The sequence below is a fragment of the Acanthopagrus latus genome, chromosome 12, assembly GCF_904848185.1.
Source record: "Acanthopagrus latus isolate v.2019 chromosome 12, fAcaLat1.1, whole genome shotgun sequence".
In the NCBI taxonomy this organism is placed as follows: domain Eukaryota; kingdom Metazoa; phylum Chordata; class Actinopteri; order Spariformes; family Sparidae; genus Acanthopagrus; species Acanthopagrus latus.
In genome coordinates, this window is record NC_051050.1 from 24,519,317 (window position 1) to 24,539,200 (window position 19,884).

Sequence of the window (19,884 nt, forward strand, 5' to 3'; positions counted from 1 at the left end):
TGATTGGTCTAAACCTTCTCCGTTTGTTTCTAGTCACTGAGCTGAAAAAATAAAAATACTGTACATGAAAGCATCAATACTTAATATACAGCAATATAATATAGATATAAATGATTCTGAAATGAGACATTAAGCAATGAGGACTAAAATGAAATAGTATACATGTTTATTTGCTGCTGTGGCTCAGGGGTAGAGCAAGTTATTGTGATTTGAAGGTTGCTGGTTCTGTTCTCCTGGTCTGCATGTTGACGTGTCCTTGGGCAAGATGCTGAACCCCAAACTGCACTTGTGTGGCAGTCACCACCATGAGTGTATGAATGGATGTATGAATTACTGTAAGTTGCTTTGGACAAAAGTGTCAAAGTGATAAATGACCTGTATGTAAATGTAAATTCTATATGTTGTTCACCTTCTGTATAGCTGTAAAGTTTAACATAAAGTGGCAGCAACTTAAATTTAACATGTTTCTTTCCATCATGTTCTGAGTCTGTCATGTTCTCCTGGATCCTGCTAAGTGTTGACTGAACCTGTAACTCCATCCAGTGGTGATGAGAGCTATCACACCGACCACTGCGACTATACTGCGTTATTTATAGCAAAATAAGGTATCAAATGTAAAAATACACAGCCAGCACTGTAGCCTGGCAAAATAACTGTCGTGGAGTTGAGGTATAAAGTTGCATGAAAATGAAACGATCAAGAAAAATAAAAGTAAATTTAAATGAAGACAAAGGCCAGAGGAATTCATATGCAGCTTTTGAATCACAAAATATTTATGACATTTTACCAAAAATGATTGCAGTAAATCTGACATGGTTCACTGCAAGATTCTAAAAAAAAGTGTCACATTCACAGCATGATTATTCTTTAACAATACCTACAGTTTGTCATACAGGAGTGTACCTCGATCAGGGTTTTGTTAATAATATAAAAATGAAAGAATCAAAATTCAATCTTCAACAAAGGCACTGAGATCACTGCCTTCACAGTTCAGGGTCAGAGATTAACAGAGGACAGACAAACAGATATTTTTGCTTTCAGTTACACAGCTGTGTTTGGAAAACATGGATTCTGTGACTCAGATTGGACTCTCGACTGTTTGAGAACTGGAATGTGATCAGCTCCTGAACTCAAAACACCAGAGGCTTCGGCTTCTCCCAGGGGAACTCCTCTCTGCCGAAGTGACCGTAGCAGGCAGTGGCCTGGTAAATTGGCCGCTTCAAACCCAGCTCTCTGTAAAAGAAACACAGTCGGTATTATACAGTTATATTCACAGAACAAGATAAGAATACAGTGTTTGGAGCTAAGAAAGAAAACTACACATACTTCACAATGACCCCAGGTCTCAGGTCAAAGTTCTTCTGTACGATCTGCAGCAGCTCGTCTTCATCCCTGGTCGACGTGCCGTAGTGAAACACTGAGATGGAGAGTGGATGGCTCACACCGATGGCGTAGGAGATCTGAAGGGAACAACAGACAATAATAATAATTATTGCTCAATGTGAGCAAACATGGAACCCCTCTGTTCACTTTTAATAAACAGAGAATCACTAGTACAAAACTGTTATTATCAAAAGCGTGCTGTTAAATCTTGTTTCTAATTTCTGTGCCTCGTCAGCAGAGGGTGCCGAGTCTTTATCTTACAGATTCATATCATATATAAGCTACTTGTTCAAGTTTGCTAACTTCTACTTTAAGATAAAGTGAAATCGTTCTGTTCCATTCGAAGAGATCTGTAAGCAAACACGTCATGCCTTCTTATCTTCCACACCTGAACGAGGGCTCTCCTGCACAGTCCGGCTTTGACCAAGGACTTGGCGACCCAGCGAGCGGCGTAAGCTCCGGACCGATCCACTTTGGAGTAATCTTTCCCAGAGAAAGCTCCTCCTCCGTGGCCACCCCAGCCTCCATATGTGTCCACGATGATTTTACGCCCCGTGAGTCCTGCGTCGCTCTGGTGATACAAGTACATCAGTCATCACCTGCTTTTTTTTTCATTACATTTCCCTCTGAGGATTCGTCCTCACTCACCTGTGGGCCACCGAGAAGGAATTTCCCACTTGGCAGCAGATGGTAGATGGTCTTGTCATCCAAGTATTTGGCAGGAATGATGACCTTCACCACCTTCTCTATCAGATGGTGTCTGATCTCCTCCAGGCTGATTTCTGGGATGTGCTGGACTGAGATGACCACAGTGTGAACACGCAGCGGCTCCATGGCTCCCATGTTGTCTTGGTACTCCACTGTGACCTGCAGCAAAGAGCCGAGAAGCTAAAATCAAACTCACAACGAACAGTTAAATGAGGATGCAGCAGAATTCTTGGTGCTTCTTTATTAGACAGGAACCAAAGGAGAGTTCTTCTGAGGAGGCTCACTTGTGATTTGGAGTCTGGTAGTATCCAAGGACACTCTCCGTTACGTGACAGCTCCTTCAACCTGTAGTTGAGTTTGTGAGCCAGAAGGATGGTTAAGGGCATACACTCCTCGGTCTCATCTGTGGCGTATCCAAACATCAAACCCTGAGGAGACGAAGATGGAACACATGATGTTGGACAAAAGAAGCGATTTAAAGACATTACTTTGGACTCAACTGGACATTTTTCACCGTTTTTTAAATTTGTATTTTACAGACTTAACGATTTGCAGCCCCATCCTCTCCCAAAGTGACTTTTTACAACCATCTTCACGACATATAACAATTATAAATCCAGGAATAATAAGAAATAAAACAGTTGAGGATTTATAGGTGAAACACTGAACCTGGTCCCCGGCACCGATGTCCTCCTGATCCCTGCCCTCAAACACACAGTCCGATATCTCCACGCACTGCGGCTCCAGCGCTAACAGCACGTTGCAGGTCTTGTAGTCGAAACCTGCAGATAACAGTCGGGACTAATTCACTTCACTCGCTCAAAGTTATTAACCGATAATAATGAATCCCACCATACTGCACCTTTTGCAGAACTATCGTAGCCGATGGACTTCACGGTCTCTCGGACCACTGTCTGGAGATCCACTGTGGCCTTAGACGTCACCTCTCCAACCAGTAAAATCATGCCGGTCTTCGTCACACATTCTGCAACGACACAAACCAGGAATCTTTGATTACAGAGTGAAAAAATGGACGTATCAATAAGGCTCTGGCCGATATCAGATATATATTTTTAGAGAGTTTTTAGAGTTTAGAGTTCAGAGGGAAGGGATATGCGAGCTGCACCTTAAATATTTTGGGCTCTTGTCTCATTTCTTAAGTAATCATTTGCATTAAAGATCTAAAGTATTCTTTAATATTACTTTCTTTTTTAAAAGTGTGTTCTCTGTGTTACTGCACAGGAAGAGGTAAAGAGAGGAAGCCGTAAGATCCTTCAGAGGGAGAAGAATTCCAGTGAGTAACAACAAAGTGTTGAACTTTGTTTTAAAGGACAAAAGCTGATCCAGTATAAGATAATTGATTGTATAACCATCAGCCATCGTTACACCTTTGAAACTAGAATCACACAGGTATGTCGGCTACACTGCTTTCATGTTTGATGTTATTAAAGTTCAGAGTTCACCTGGAGGGAAACCTGTCTACTGGGGGTTTTATTATAACATTAAAGGAGCAATTCACTCAACATCACAAGAGCACTTACCACAGGCCACTTTAGAGTCAGGGTCTTGACTCAGGTATGCGTCCAGCACAGCATCACTGATCTGATCACACATTTTATCTGTGAATACAAAGAAGGAGACGTCAGAGGAAAGAACGGGGCCACAACTCCTGAAGATTAGAGGAAGATAAGTTAAAGAGCACGTAAAGATCTTCATTCACTGACTGATTATTTTCCTCCTACACACACTGACCTTAAAGCACAGCGTAAATTATACTGTTTTACTTTGCTTACATGTGGCGGACCCTGCCACCTCTCTAGCTTGTTTTAATCCCTGATGGGAAGAATACACATTTCTGAGTTTGTGTATTATCTAATTAAAATGTAAATATTAAAATTCGGAGTTTGAATTTCTTTTCTAAAAGTACATAGAGCTCCTTTAAGTAAAATATCTGTGCACTTCTTCCACTATTGATTATGACAGTCTCAGCATACCTCGACATGTCCACACATGTCCGTGCAGTTCACTTTGTGCACAGTTACACAATTAAACATGATTCATAGTTGTATTCTGGGCTGTAGCCAGGATTTAATACATGCTGAGCTCCTGCCTCCATCCATACACACAGACAAAAATATGAATTTGACTTTATTATGAATCGCAGCGCCGGGGCGGCTGTAGCTCAGCGGGTAGAGCAGGTCGACTAGTGATCGAAAGGTCGGCTCAGTGCAAGGCTGAGCTGCATGTCGAAGTGTCTTTGAGCAAGATACTGAACCCCCCATTGCTCATCAGTGAGGGCCCTGCGATGAGCTGGCGACTTGTCCAGGGAGTACCCTGCCCTCGCCCTGAGACAAGGCTGGGATTGGCTCCAGCAGCAACACCCCGTGACCCCATGGAAAGGGATAAGCGGTTATGGATAATGACATGACATGAATCGCAGCAGATAAGTAACAAATATGGCCAAACTTAAATGCATTAAACTTATCTGTCTGTTAAAAAATAACTCATTGACATGGGTAACACTTTATAATAACCATCATCAATAAAGACAAAATGTAAAGTTAATCATATGTTCATAATTAATTTCACTTAAGAAACAATAATTTGTTTAGATAATACTGATAAATGAACTACACAGTATGTTTTAACCATTTACACATTATCATGAACAACAACTGCAACTTTCCAATAAACATTAGCTAATAAGTGGTTTATAAAGCATTTCATTGCTTCTTAACAGTGAAATAACGGTTAAATAAAGTTTGATGAACAACACATTTGTCATATAGTTTATTCTAACGATGTGACAGATATTATAAAGTGTTCCACATCTACATGTTAACATATTAAAGACATGAGCAGTAATTGAGATGTGAACAGCACATTAGCGCCGTGGCCACAGTACCGGAGTGTCCCTCTCCCACAGACTCGGACGTGAACAGGAAAGTCTTCCCGCTGCGGGCTCCGCTCGGGTTCATCTTCGGCTCGTCGCTCGGGACACACAAGCTGAACTGAAGCACACAAGCTCAACGTGTCGGCTCGACAAGGAGCTGCGAAGTGGAGCCGGACTCTCGACGTCCGCCGAGTCCGACCGTGAAAAGACAATGATTAACTGGGTGGGCTGAGCTGAGGGGAGAGCCCGCGAGGAGGCGACACTCAGGACCAACGGTTTTAACGGAAAGCCGTTGGCGGCGGCTGAAGCGACTTTACTGCGGTGATTTAATCAGGACGATTTATTATAAAACTACAAGTTCACACACCAAATGTCCTTCTCGGAGGACTTCACCGTGTAAAAGGCGGTGTGGGACATCCAGCGGGATGTTTCCATGCGGGGAGTCCTTCAGGCAGCAGCCGGGACAGCCTCAAGATGTCGCTGTTATGACGCGGCACGGGACGTGAGAGGACGTAAGATTAAAGGGTGACTCCACCTACTTCACATATTATAGTGTGTTTACAGGCCTTTACAGTAGGACTGCATGTGTGGAGGAAGGCGAGCACAGCTGTTTGTAGATCCATAGGAAGCTGCAGGTAATCTGAAACTGCCTCCAGTGATGTCATTCAGTGGCTGTGATGCATTATGGGTAATGTAGGCACAGTTTTGGGTGGTTTTTTTGACAGTTTGGACAAAGAAATGAGGAAAATGAACTCAGCAAAAGCAGAAATATCACCTTTTTTAGACCTTATTTAAAAATGCATTTGGTTTCATGCCAAACCAACAGGTGGCCACACTGACCAATCAGAAGCCTGCCAAACAAATGTGACAACGCCATAACAAACAACAGTGTTCCTGTCTACACATGAACACTGAAAATACTGTTTCTGAATATTTTCATCCTTGCAAGAGTTTGCCTTGAACTCAGTTTTCAGTGACCTGAAAAGTCATTTACATGTGTAGGCCAAAATGCAAAGATAAAGCTTTGTTTTAGCCTACATTACCCACAATGCAACATAGGCCATCTGGGAAAAGATGGACAGCCAAAGTCACACCCCTTATAGTTTCGGCCATGGGACCTTATCTGATAAAAACGTTGGCTTCTGGAGACACCAGACGCCATTTTATGATTGTTTTGTTATTTGTCACATTTTAAATCAAGTCTCCAGCTACTTTGGTAGTTTAGCAGAATGCTGCAACGCTGTTTTTCTGCAAAGCTCCAGAAATGTTTTTGTTAAGATCTGTCACTTCAGTTTAAGCAGGACACCTCAGTTTAAAAATATGCTCTGTTGCAATTAAAACCCCTGCATTCAATATAAAACTCAATGAGTTCAATATAAACCTTTTTTTTTTACTTGAGAAACATTTTAAACCCAGTTAAAGTTTTACTTGTAAGTATTTATGGTACCTCAGCTTCAGTGAATGGTCTGAATACTTCTTCAGTTTTATCATTAACACTTCAGACTACAGGCTGCTGCTGGGTGGAGTGACAGTTCGTATTCTGAGATGTGGTTCTTGTACATCAGTTAAGGTGAAGCTGAGCTGAACTGAACTCTTCCCTCGACAACTCAAAAAAAGTGAAGCATATTTGCATACATAAGCTAAACTGTCACTGCTGAAACAACAAACTGCCAAACACAGGATGAGGAAATGAAGTGAAGCAACAGAGTGACTTCACTCCTTTATTGCCTTGCAAATATCCCTGCTGTGCTGAAGGCTGAGCCCTTTGCCCGGACATATCAGTTCAGTGCTGGCCTGCTCGATCAGCTGATGGTACGTAGAACACAAACGTAGAGGTTTTAAGTTGTTTAAACTGACATGTTCTCTTTTTTTGACAGCATTGTGTGGTGGCACAGTTCATGAAAGCAGGAAATGAAGGTCTGCAGGGTCGTGATCTAGTTTTTTTGGTTTTTTTTGTGGCTCCTGTTGGGCCAATGAGACTTTGATTGAGGCACCAGTTTAGTTAATGAGTAACACAGAAAAGGTGCAACCTTCAGCTGACGTTTGTTCAACTAACTGTATGACTCACAAGAAGCACAGATCTGTTTGTTGTGCTTCCAGGACCGGATTACTGAACTGTGTGGAGGTCTTTTTGTGTGTTGGTTTAAAGTTGTTTTGTTGGCTTTGACGGAGAAACAGGAGCTGTTATGGTGAGTGATGTGCTTCTCATACTGCTGTGTTTAGCTGCTGTTCCTGTTCAGATACCACAGCTTGATTTTCATCTTGATATGATCTCAGATGATTTCCTACAGGGTCGGTTCATGTTTGCTAACCAGGTTTACTTTGTGCTGGAGGTTTTTCTGACAGTCACACAGGCCGCGGTTCACTGATAAAGTCCTTTTCCTGTTCGCTCAGAAGCAGGAAGTGAATCTGGTCACTTAGAATTGTGACCACAGAGGTCGTTGTTGACTATATTTAACTTTCAGAGTGGTTGGACCAGAAGAGCGACATGGATTAGACAGTCATGTTAGCTACTAAATGAATGGTCGCCTCTTTTGATATTCAATTAAAAAGTTAAGATAATAACAGAACAGTCAAAAGTTTTTCAGAGGATTCTGAGCCTTTAAATACAGAGTTTAAAGTCAGAAATCATTTCTTCACAGTGACTTTAATCCTCTTCCGTACGTTCCCAACTCATCAAATACTGAACCTTTTCAATGGCGACTGGCTCGATTTACATTCACAAAGCATTAGTATTTTGAGAATGAGACTCAAAGATCAACCCTCTTTAAAAGTGGACCTTTAATTGTGAATATTTTCTCTGCGACAGTACACTGAATATAAACATTTTACACCATTCTCTGACACTTTATTGACCAAAAAATTAATCGATTAATCAAGAGAGTAATCCACAGATTAACGAACACCGGTTTGTCCCCGTTTCTTCGCAGGCTGCCGTAAACCCTCAATCCCCGGCTCCCGGGTCGTCGGCCAAACTTGACCAGGTGCAGGGTCAAGTCAACGAGGTGAAAGTCATTCTGTCAGACAACATCAGCAAAGTGCTGGAGAGAGGAGACCGACTGGACGAGCTGATCGGGAAGACCGATGACCTGCAGGCCTCCGTGAGTGTTTAATCATGATGACGCAGAGTGAGATCGGATGTGACTCACAGCGGTGTCTAAGAACAATTATGAGATACTTATACTTATCTCACAGCTGTAGTGAGTGGTTACTTTTGAGGGGAAGATTTAAAAAGAAAAATAAATGATTCCACCTCTTGCTGGAGACGTCCTGAAGGCCCCTGACGGACCCTCGTCATGTTTCAGATTCCTGCAGGAGTGTTTTTAAACGTCCAACTGGTTTAATTTACAGATTAGAGAAGCGCTGGAGGAATTAAACTAATTTTATGCAACAAAACATTTCTTCCTTCCGTTAATCACCTCAACCATGTGCAGTCGTACGGCAGCATCTTGATGCCACGACACAAAAACAGAAACTGACGAGTATCATGTTGTAACATGAAAAGTTTCTTATTATTGCAATATATAATTCATCTTGTTATAATGTCAAATAGCTCAAATTATAGTTATAACATATTGATTTAATACCAAAAGTTTCACACTGTAACATGAAAACTAACAGTTACAAAAGGCAGCTTTACTTGGTTTAGCAGTAAACAGTTAATCTCATTATAAGTTGAAACATTTCACTTAATAACATTGTTATAAATTTTCCTACTTTAACATGAGAACTTATGTTATTACACAAATCTTACCCGTTATAACTATATAATATTATATTGTAAATCATTTTACATTATAGTGTGATAACTTATCATTATAACATCAAAACTTATACAATAACTATAACAAACTTTATTTGATACAATTCATGTTGTCATCATGTGATCAGCTGATTACTTTCATCCTTATTACATAAAATGTGTCACGTTATGATGCGATATGGTGTGAAAATATATTGTTATAACAACAAATTATCACATCATAACAAGACCAATTTATTTTTGTAGTAAGTAAAGTTTCATGTTATATTTTGCTAAGTTTGTATTTCGAAATAAAGTCATAAAATTTTGTTTAAAAAACAAACTTTACACGCTGTAACCTGATAATGAACTAGTTTTCTTTTCCCAGTGTGGCTGGAATAAGCTTCAGTAACATCAAGCCACAAAATACTTATACATTTAAACTTTTTTCCACATACGCAACCAGAAAATTAAAATCAAGTTCCACTTTAAGTACAATAAATCTGGTTATTTCCTCCATCACTTGTGTTTAATTAGATTTTAATTATGTCTCTTTTCAGGCTGACTCGTTCCAGAGAACATCCACGCGGGTTGCCAGGAAATACTGGTGGAAAAACATTAAAATGATGATCATAATCGGTGTGATAGTGCTGATCGTCATCATCCTCATCATCCTCTTTGCCACAAATACTATTTAAATCCCACCGACGCTCCTTCAGAATCTCAGGGACTGAACACGATCACGCTGGTGGGATGCAGCTCGCCTTTTTTTTTTTTTTTTTAAATTGCCCTCATGAAGAGTTTCTGATGATTTCAGCTCAAAAGAAGAAAAAGATGCGTTTGTAGTTTCAAGATCAAATATATTTATGTGTAATTCTGATGAGGTTACTCTGCGATGAAGTCGACGGTGAAACTTGGCTGAAAAACTTCCTTCAACACTCCAACATGTGACGAACGCGGCTCTTAATATTTCACAAAAGGATCAAAACGTCCAAATAAGAGTTTAATATCTTTATTTGTCACATTTCTTGATGTATAATTACCTGTGTATATATATTCTGTATGTTCATGAATGTCAAACTCTGTAATAACATATTGTAATATATGACTGATGACTATGATAAAGAGGATAAATTGTAATAACGTTTTTTTTTGTTTGTTTTGTTTTTAAATCTTTGCTACACAGAACTGTTATATATGTGTGACCTGCTGCAACCAATCTAACATCTCGGTAATGTAATAATGAAGGAAGCGATTTCACAATTAGCATATGATGACAATAAATACAAAAAACAAGAAGGGAAGGAGAACGCAGACCGCTCAAACTTTGCAGGAATCTAAATTAATGCAAAACATCCAAAAAATCCAAAAGTTTTAAGATACAACAAATACTGGAGAGGAAATGTGCTGTAGGTCAAAGTGCTCCTCAGTTATTATTTTACAATCAGCTAGTGATCTTTGCTGGAGACCATCATCTCTCTCTGGCTCAACGCTCCGCCAGCCCACAGCTGTCTTTTCTTTCATCACTCTGAAACCTACGAAAAAACAAAACAGACACAAAATCAGCTCCAGATGAACGAAGAACGAGTTAAATTAGAAAGAAAGAAAGAAAGAAAAATAAAATAGGAATCCCCCGTGTTTATAATGTCCAATGTTAAAAAAAGAAAAAGAAACTGAGAACAATTATTTTAACATTTTACAGTTTAAAAAAAAAAAAAAAAAAAAAAAGTTAGTCCATAAGCTAGAAATCCTGAAGTGTGATAAATTGAAGAGGTCAAAGCCAAAATACTAAATGGAAGAAAAACCTTCGACTGGTCAAAAAATACACGTTAAAGGAAGCATTACATGCAAATTTCTGGAAATGTGGCGACACTTGTTGTTTTACAAAAGGTTATAAGAGGGAAAATTCGTTACAAAAGAGAAGTCTTTTCCATCGCTGTCAGTAAGACAAAACAGAGCAATACATGTACACAAAGTAAAGCACTTTATCCCCCAACACAGTAGAGTCCAAATACGAACCAGGTTTTAGCTCATGGACTACTGGCTACAAGAGCTAAATAAAGAAACAAGCATTTTAGATAAGATTAGGAATGCATATATTAACAATAGGAACTGGGAAGTCCAGAGAAAGCTGTACGTATCCTTTGAAAAGCAAATAGTTATTTTCTCATATTTATAAATCATTACTTGTGGGGGAGTAAGGGCCTGTAAAAAATGACAATTACATGTATGTAAATTTACGTTTTACATTACAAAACAGTTGCAAACAAATTAAAAATGGAAAGAAAGATGACAAAGCTGGACGTGTCCCATATTGTTTTAGTTTAGAAATGCTGATACAGGATGTTGTAAGACCATACCAAATGGCAGCATTCGAGAGCGTATGCTTCTCGTACCCGGTCCGCATTGAGCGGGCCCTGAGAGTATCTGGGAGTCAGCTCATGGCCTGCAAGGAAGCTCCGCTGGCAGGTACAAACAAGGTATGTCAGAGTTAGGAGACAACATACTTCCTTTTCTGTTTTCCTTGCACATCCTTAACTTTGGCATCCATTTACTGTAGTAGTAGCAGTACTTTACCTGTTAACTTTACAGATTAAAAAAAAAAAAAAAAAAATGAAGGTGCAAAAGAGGCAGCAGAAGGCCGGTTGTTAAAATAATCACCACAAGACTGTAGCCTCTATGTTACCACTACTGTAAAGCACTTGAGGGTGCTGAGAAAAAGAAATTTACAAGAAGAAATTACACATTAATGTTACCAAACAGCAAAGTAAATATGACTACTTTAAATTAAGAGTAAGGAGTGTATTTTTGTTTTTACATACCTACTTGACGGTGAGGGTTTCCCCCTTTAATACGGCTTGTAACTGTTGGTGTGAACACCACGCCGTGGCGACTTTCCGTATCCACCGGACTGATCTACAGGTGTGGTACAACATCTGTGATTGATATGACTTATTTTTTTATTTAAGAAAAAAGAATTCAAAAACAAAACAAGAATAACATAGTGAAACAGAAACTAATTATTTACAACAAGTTAAATAAGGGTGCCACAATTTTGGGCCTTTAAATTCAAAAACAATCAAAAACAAATCTATCGACAAGTTTCTACAAATTCTGTGAATGTAGTTTTTAGAGTCCAGCGTCGGCAGAATAACTCTACATCTCTTCGCACTGTGAAGGACATGTAACACAAAACCTGAACACCGTGTTGGAGATGTAGCCTTGTGCATTCCTACAAAAGCTGCTCTGTGGCGCTTTGAAACAAAAAAATCTCGATCTCCCCGGTATGAAGACACCCGGTTCCTCCCAGATCCCAGCTTACTTGAACGGGGATAAAATGATTTAATCGTGCGGCTCTTCTAGACTTGACTTTCTCAAATCATCAGCCTGTTGATGTGTGACGGCCCAAAGATTGAGACTAAATGCAGGTTAGTCGCTAACGTTCAGAAATGGATTAAGATAAAAACTCACAACATCTTATCTTATAAAAGTAAAGTAAGTAAGAATAAACTAAAAAAAATACTCACTCTGTGTCGTACTTACCGTTGTAGTCACCATATCCATAATAGTTGTTGTAACCAGGGTAATCATAGCCTCCATATCCTCCATATCCTTGATTATTGTACCCATAATTGCCATAATTTCCGTAGCCTTGGTTCCAGTAGTTGCCATAACCCTGGTTCCAATTTTGATTAGGACCTGCAATTAAACAGGATGTAAAAATAAATACCATTCATCGTTTTTTTTTTTTTTAATGACACGACCTCATCAGGCTCACTGGGTTCATCCATGTTTGTCTGGACGGCGTTTAGTCAGAGTCAGGATGACGAGGTGTGGTTTTATGGAGGGTTACTGATGTGTGTGTGTGTGTGTGTGTGTTTGTGTGTGTTTCCTGCTCATGGTTATAACGTGACTCCAGGAAGTCATTAAAAGGTCCTGATCAGACTGATACTAACATCTGTGCTGAGTGATCACAGGTAGACAGCTGTACCTGGAGTTGACCACCTGTGACCTCACTTCCCCTCTCTGTATGCAGATAAACGCATCCATCAGCAAACAAATGGACACAGAGACCAACTTTAATTTATAACATCTGCCGAATTTACAAGAAGGCACAAATACTTCTTCTAATACAAGATTTTGTAAATATTTAGTTTAAGAAGGTTCTCCAGAATCAGCAATTTACAAAATTGAGTGATTTTTAAAGGGAGTCTGGTGACTTTCTCCTCAGAAAACAAATAACTGCATATACTGGCTAATACATGTTAATTAATGAGCATTAGAGGTTATTTCTCAGTTTCTAGTCTTGAAGCTAAGCTACCCACTTCATAATGCTAACTTATATTTACCATTCAGACATGAGATTGATGTTTAACACCTCCTTTAACTCTCACAAAGAAAGAAATGACGTGTGTTTAACAGAATGTTGAAGTATTTCTACAATTTAGTCAAGTACCTTCAACATTATATTATTCATGTCCTATTTAACTGGTCATTAGGGATTGAGAAGGTGAATATGTCACATTATTCACATTAAGAGTTGTCTCCACTCACCGCCACCTCTTCCTCGAGACCTGGATGAGTATCCACCTCTGCCTCCCCAGTACTGCTGCTGCTGGTACTGCTCCTTGGACATCGCCACTTTTATTTCACACTAGACAAACAGCAATCAAGTTGATTCATATCCACAGTGATCAAGACTCACAGGTGCTAAAGCCGTCGGTACCTTGCTGAGTCCAATATTGTGGTACTTCTTCTCCATGATGCTCTTCACAGGATCCTCCTCTTTGAATGTGATGAAGCAGAATCCTCTCCTCTTGTTTGTTTTGTTCTCCATGGGAAGTTCAATAGACTCCACCTGATCACATCATCAATGAATGTTTAAATCAATCAAATGATGTGTATGACGAATCAGTGAGCAGGTACCGACATGCAGGGCGAACAGAGTCGTACCTCTCCGAAGGCACCGAAGTACTCTCTGACTTTCTCCTCGGGAGTGTCAGGAGAGAGACCGCCGACGAAGATCTTCTTCACAGGCTCCTTACTCTTCATGGCCTTGGCTTTTTTGGGGTCGATGACCTTTCCATTGAGCTTGTGTTCCTTCTGTGAGGCAACCTGCACGAGATAATCATAAGTCAACAAAAAGGGTTAGAAAAGGGAAAAAAATAACAGTGTACATCAGCAGCACTGAGATCGAAACACGGCCGAAGGTTGCTCACTGGATTGAAACAAAATAATGCAGTTCTTCATATAAATGTTGTGGGACATTAACCATGGCAGCATATCATACATCACGCTGACTGGGATATTTTCTGTTTGGTTGACTCAACGTTTCTGCGATCAACTGGTCAACGGAATCATCCAACAGTCTCAAGCGGCGCATGTGTTGGTGGGATACCAGCAGATTAACAGCAGCGTAACACTGCAGCAGCAGCTGGGCAGCAATCCACATACCTACAGCCACCTTTTGATCTCTGAGTCCCTCATGTAAATAGACATCATTCTTTCTTTATCTTTAAGAAAAACACATATTGCAAACTTTTTTGTAAAATTCAATTTTTCTCTAAACATGCAAGATGAGTCACCCCTTCAATTATTGTTGTTTTGTTGAATTTTTATTTAAAAATCTCTTATATTTAATTGTATTTTTTATTTATTCAATCTACTATTTCCAACTTTACGTTTAACTTTGAGGGAAAAATAAAATAAGAGGTTTTCATATCAACACATATCAGCATGAATTGATGTTGCCTTTTAATATATCGATCAGGTTCAATTATGGACCTGAGATGATGACGGTTCACCTGCAGTCACCAGGACCACAGTTACACCTCACTGACATGTGTCTGCAGGTGTGTGAACACCACCTGTGGGGGCAGAACATCACCTGTGGGGGCAGAACATCACCTGTGGGGGCAGATCTGTACCTTGTCAACACTCTCTGGGTCTTTGAAGAGCACAAAGCCGAAGCCCCTGGAGCGGCCTGTCATGGGGTCCAGCTTCAGCGTGCAGTCTACGACCTCTCCGTACTTGGAGAAGTAATCCTTCAGGTCCTTCTTGGTCGTGTCCCAGCTGAGACCTCCTACAAACATCTTCCTGTGGACACAGGCAGAGAAAACACGACACTGTTGGACGTTTAACAACACAGCTGTGACGTCTTAGATCATCACCACACTGGTTGATTTAACATGTTTAGCTGGTTTTAAACTGTAGGATCGGTGTTGGTGCTGTCGTACCCCTCATCCTCTTCGTTTTTACTGGCGTCGATTCTGGATCCCTCGGCCTCGCCCCCCATCAGGCCACAGTCCCCGGCCGCAGACATCGGGTCATCGCTGTTCGCCTCCCCATCCTCCTCCATTCTCATCATGGTGGTGTCATCGCTGAATTCATAATCGTCCGACATTTTCTTTTGGCTTTTTTGTTGTTGTTTTTTTTAGAAAGCTAACTAAAGTTGTCGCTAAACGGCTACGTCAGAATTTCCCCCCCTTGTTAGAGAAGCTAAGCTAGTCGGCTAATGCTGGCTAGTATTGTGTTATCATAGACCGTTAGCTTAAATAAGAGCGACTTATCTGGTCGGTCTGAACGTTGCCAAGTTGTGATGTTAGTCTGAATTCAGGCAGGTGTGTGTGTCAGTGAGGCAGAACTCAGTTTCAGTTGCTACAGTTTTAATTTGTGAGCGTCGTTTTGTTTTCATCGCGTTTTCTTCTTCTCGTGTCGCTCACTGACGGAACTCCGCTCCGCAGCGCCCCCCGCCGGGCGCCATGTCCAACTGACACCCCCGAACATGTGTGTGCTCGCTGGGCTGAGGGTCTGTGTTAGCTGCGGGGTGATGGCAACGATAGCTAGTTAACAGTCAAACAGCTGAACCGGGTGGGACTTTTTTTCTCTAGCGCTGGGATAAATCTCTGCTCTGCTCCTCCTGACCCGGGTTAGTTAAGACAGCCAGCGAGGTGCGGCAGCGTTTCCTAGCTTTTAACGCCGTTAACGTGCTAATTAAGCTAGCTAACGTCAGCTAACCAGCTGCAGAGACTCTCCTTAAAAAAAATGGCCACTGTTTCAATTCCTGCCTGTACCAGTGCACTCTTGCTGGATATCGAAGGTACAACCACGCCGATCACATTTGTAAAGGTGAGTTTTATTAAGCTGAGCTATCTTTTTCAGGATGACGTGCATAATAATTTAATAGCAGCGTTAGCTAATTATGTAGCCCAACACCGACTCACTGCGGCCATGCTAACAGACGGCTGTCACCAGTAGCAGCCAGCTAAACCAGTGTAGCCTGACGGTGTCTGACCAGTTTGCTCTAATAACAGAGTCATAGCTTAATACAACAGTAGTTCTTCTCACAAATTATTCTCTTTCTGTTATTATTGTCTTTATAATCTCTAAAATGTGATTGTTAAGATGTTCAGAGTCACAAACTAGCTAATTAAAGCTTATCATGCTGCGTTCACGTCATGTCGGAGTTGCAGTAATTACGGGTTCTCCCACCTATACATAATAACAATAATAACAGTCATGACAATGATAACTGTATTTATAGCACCATTCAGTCAAATATGTAACACAAAGTACTCAACAAAGACAACTTAAAAGAATACACAACAACAACAATAACAATAATAATAATATCAGGTTAAAACAAGCAGCAACTTCATTGAATTGGAGAAAAGCAACCAAACAGACAAATGAGTAAAGAAAAGATGAGAATGATGATGTAACAGTCTTGACATAATGAGCTGAAAGAATAAGATTTATGCAGTGACTCAACATTAAAAGCCAAATTACAAAGAGGAGTTTTTAATTTCTTTTTGAAAACACCAGGGCAGTGAGCGTTGGGACGGTTCTTGGTTGTAAGGCGAGGCCCGGTGAAATCACAACCTTGATTTTGTAAATAAATCACAAACCATTCAGTCTGTTTTGCGTGAGATTTATTTTATTTTTCACTCTGTAACGAGCCTCTGAAACACACCCGATGACTCGTCTTTGTCTTTCCCAGGATATTTTATTTCCGTACATCAGGGAGCATCTCGAGGATTACTTGTCCACTCACTGGGAGGAAGACGAGTGCAAGCAAGATGTTCATCTCTTAAAGAAACAGGTAAAGGAGCAACGGCCTCACGCTCATCTAAGAGCAACGTTGAGCTTTTTCTTACAGGTTTTTTGCAGAATTGTAATTGATTAAAGTCCTAAAATGTCTGCTGTTACAGTGCTTAAAAATGTGTTAAACTTTACACTTCGTTTACTGAATAAATAAGAGACAAAACCTAGTGTAAACTCCTGAAATCTCCTGATACCTGATGATGTTCACCTTCTTCACTTCACCTGATACATCATTCGTTTATGCTCCCTGTGGCAGATTGAAGAGGACATGAAACAGAACCGCTCATGTCCCGTCCACGCCGTGGACCAGACGGTTCACACAGATGAGGAGAAGGCCATTAGGGAAGTGGTGGATAACGTGCTGTGGCAGATGGCAGCAGACAGGAAGTCAACCGCACTCAAACAGCTCCAGGGTCACATGTGGAGGTCGGCGTATTCTTCTGGGAGAATCAAAGGCGAGTAAGTACACAGTGATCGCTTTCCTCAATCCAGAATGTATTTATTATATATGTGTTAATGCTCTGTTCAGACTGAGCAACATAATCGATGTGAATACTGTCTGCACCCGAACAGTTCAGCATACAGGACTGTTTCACAACGTCGGTCATCGTCATCACCGCATTTAAAACTGGGAAGTTGAAACAAAAAATCTCAGATGGTTTGAATTAAAAAGTGTGTTTGTGTCCTGAACAGAGATGTTTAAGTTCAGAGCTGCAGGCAGATTGTCAAAATAATTACATCCTATCTCTTTTTCCTAAAAAGTTTCTCATGACCTCATTGGTAACAGATGTGAAGGCGACGTCAGAAGGACTTGGCATTTATTTCTGAGCATCTGTCCTGATGTCCAGAAAAACAAACAGATGTCTATAAAATATCTTAAAATGCTGTTAAAAGTGCTCAAGTTGATTACAAATGTCTGATTTCTGAGGTCATGCATGTTTGTTTTATATCATAAGATTTATAAATGTAATTAAATAAGATTAATCTTGTGATGGTGGTCGTGTTGCCAACAGGATCTACCAGGATGTTATTCCATCCATCAAGAGATGGAAAGGACAAGGACTCAAAGTGTTTATTTACTCGTCTGGAAGCGTGGAGGCACAAAAACTTCTGTTTGGATACTCTGTGGAAGGAGACGTTTTAGATGTGAGTACAGCCGCCTGTCAGCGTCTGTCTGACATCAGTAAGATAGAGAGTTAGTTTCACACAGTCGTCTTTGTTCAATTGTAATCTGCTGCTGATGTAAAGTTGTTTTTTTTTTTTGTATTGTTCCAGTTATTTGATGGTCACTTTGACACGACTATAGGAGCTAAAGTAGAAGGAAAAAGCTACGAGAGGATTGCGGAGAGGATCGGCTGCCCGCCTGAGGAAATCACCTTCTTGACAGACGTCACTCGAGGTGTGTTTGTTGTTTTCAGAGATCCTTTATTCAGCTCTGTGAGAAGAGGGTTCACTTGTGGAGGAAAAGCTGAAGGGAACCGATAACATTGCCAAAGATGCTTTGATTTGACTGGGAAGATGGTTCGAGTTTTGGGGAAAATATTTGCGTTGCTCCTTTTAACTTTGGAGCTAACTTTTGTTTTCTGGTGACACCAGTTAATGTGTGATTACATGTTGTCTCCACACACTCACTCGTGGATTTATCGTTGCAGAGGCTAAGGCAGCTGAAGAAGCCGGGGCAAACGTGGTGGTGGTGGTCCGGCCTGGAAACATGGAGCTGACAGATGACGAGAGGTCCCACTATAACCTCATCACATCCTTTAGCCAACTTGAACTGACGGGACGCGTTTAACACGGAGCGTGGAGGAAGACGGGGAGAACGTCTCTGGCTTCATCACCATAACGACCCCGTTCCTCCCCTCCTCCGCCCCTCACCCTCCACCCTCCCCCCTCCTTTTTACAACTGTTTTTGTTTGTTCCACGTTGGCAGTTGAAGAAGAGTCGGAGATGCTACAGTCAGCCGCCCGTCGGGCCTGTGAGGTGCTCCTCTGTTCAGATCTTTCAGGATCCCCTTCATGTGTAAAAGGGAACAGATCTCCGGAGCACAATAGGAACTCGAACACAACGCGGCTTTCCTTGGACCATTTGATCGACTGGGAAGAGAGCGGAGAAGCTGAAAGAAGCAGGAAAAAAGCCCAGAAGGAAAAACTGCACACCTGTGACGTTATACTTTACCTTTCTACCTTTTAGATGAGCTGCTCACCAGTTCTGAACCTCTTCGGTGTTACTCAAAACTTTTCCAGCTGTATGTGTGTGTGTGTGCTGTATCTGTCACCTTTTGTAAACATTTTCCATTCACGTGCCGTTTCCTCCCTCCACACGTGCTGCAGATGTATGTTTAATCCAGTGGTCGAACTGTTTAACACTGTAATGTTTTAGGAAGTAGAGTTACAGTAATAGATGCACTCAGCAGCGGCGACGCTGACAGAAAGTTCTCATTTCAAACTTTGTTCAAATGTCTTAATTAGTCCCTCCTCGCAGGTGAATGGTGTCTATTTAAATGTGCCATCCTCATTGATAATCTGTAATATTGGTGTCGGAAAGTTACCTAAAGAAAAAAAAATTGCCAAATTGAGGATTTGTGTGTGAAACATAATTGGTATTATTCAGGAATGATAATCTGAAAACTTCCAATAAATGCCTCATCTCACACAGAACAGCGTGTCTCTGTCGGTCCAAATGTTTTTGTACACTTTCAGGCTGTAAATCTGAAACCGCTAAAGGAAAAGTTCACTCGAAAATGAAATAATTCATCACCTCCTCCCTCTGTGCTGATGGAAAGACAGGCGACGTTTCCACAAAAAATTTCTGGAGCTTCGCAGTAAAACAGCATTGAAGTATCTGGACTCATGCTTTAATAAACAACAAACACATATGATGGCTTCTTACAGCTTGTCCAGTATAATCCAAGTGTCTTTGAACCCTGAGAAGAAAATATTTACACCCTCGACACACAGCTGAGCTCGTGCACCAACGACACATGGGCTGAAGTTTTATCTTGAACACTCCTGTGAAGGTTTCATCTTTAAAAAGAGCATAAATAACATTAACACTT

At 40.8% G+C, this 19,884-nt stretch overlaps 4 protein-coding genes across 8 annotated transcripts; 2 read left to right on the forward strand and 2 right to left on the reverse strand.

The window, feature by feature from the left end:
• Positions 1-743: 743 nt before the first annotated feature.
• Positions 744-5,560, reverse strand: mat2al (methionine adenosyltransferase II, alpha-like). Of its 2 annotated transcripts, none has more exons than XM_037116334.1 (9): positions 5,352-5,560; positions 3,633-3,710; positions 2,954-3,076; positions 2,761-2,873; positions 2,376-2,519; positions 2,032-2,250; positions 1,772-1,954; positions 1,327-1,460; positions 744-1,233 (listed from the first exon to the last, which is right to left on the reverse strand). In XM_037116334.1, the coding sequence occupies exons 2-9, from the start codon at positions 3,703-3,705 to the stop codon at positions 1,131-1,133; spliced, it is 1,092 nt and encodes a 363-aa protein (XP_036972229.1). In that variant the 5' UTR covers positions 3,706-3,710; positions 5,352-5,560; the 3' UTR covers positions 744-1,130. The 2 variants fall into 2 exon arrangements, with proteins under 2 accessions (XP_036972229.1, XP_036972228.1); XM_037116333.1 differs by having other exon boundaries at positions 4,997-5,560.
• A 1,081-nt stretch (positions 5,561-6,641) lies between these two features.
• On the forward strand, positions 6,642-9,903 carry si:ch73-234b20.5 (uncharacterized protein LOC449923 homolog). 2 transcript variants are annotated; one of them, XM_037116342.1, is made up of 3 exons: positions 6,642-6,796; positions 7,915-8,085; positions 9,287-9,903. In XM_037116342.1, the coding sequence occupies exons 1-3, from the start codon at positions 6,794-6,796 to the stop codon at positions 9,422-9,424; spliced, it is 312 nt and encodes a 103-aa protein (XP_036972237.1). In that variant the 5' UTR covers positions 6,642-6,793; the 3' UTR covers positions 9,425-9,903. The 2 variants fall into 2 exon arrangements, with proteins under 2 accessions (XP_036972237.1, XP_036972236.1); XM_037116341.1 differs by lacking the exon at positions 6,642-6,796 and adding an exon at positions 7,016-7,173.
• On the reverse strand, positions 9,723-15,167 carry LOC119029503 (heterogeneous nuclear ribonucleoprotein D0-like). 3 transcript variants are annotated; one of them, XR_005078008.1, is made up of 9 exons: positions 14,963-15,129; positions 14,654-14,822; positions 13,680-13,841; positions 13,453-13,584; positions 13,281-13,380; positions 12,270-12,425; positions 11,549-11,642; positions 11,087-11,188; positions 9,723-10,261 (listed from the first exon to the last, which is right to left on the reverse strand). XR_005078008.1 is itself a non-coding variant. In XM_037116337.1 (8 exons), exons 1-7 carry the CDS (start codon positions 15,127-15,129, stop codon positions 11,575-11,577), a joined length of 954 nt encoding a protein of 317 aa, XP_036972232.1. In that variant the 5' UTR covers positions 15,130-15,167; the 3' UTR covers positions 9,723-10,261; positions 11,549-11,574. The 3 variants fall into 3 exon arrangements, 2 of the variants coding, with proteins under 2 accessions (XP_036972232.1, XP_036972231.1); XM_037116337.1 differs by lacking the exon at positions 11,087-11,188 and having other exon boundaries at positions 14,963-15,167; XM_037116336.1 differs by having other exon boundaries at positions 9,723-11,188.
• A 546-nt stretch (positions 15,168-15,713) lies between these two features.
• enoph1 (enolase-phosphatase 1) lies at positions 15,714-19,486 on the forward strand. Its single transcript, XM_037116338.1, has 6 exons — positions 15,714-15,854; positions 16,726-16,827; positions 17,086-17,288; positions 17,843-17,975; positions 18,105-18,228; positions 18,482-19,486. The coding sequence occupies exons 1-6, from the start codon at positions 15,771-15,773 to the stop codon at positions 18,619-18,621; spliced, it is 786 nt and encodes a 261-aa protein (XP_036972233.1). The 5' UTR covers positions 15,714-15,770; the 3' UTR covers positions 18,622-19,486.
• Positions 19,487-19,884: the final 398 nt, after the last annotated feature.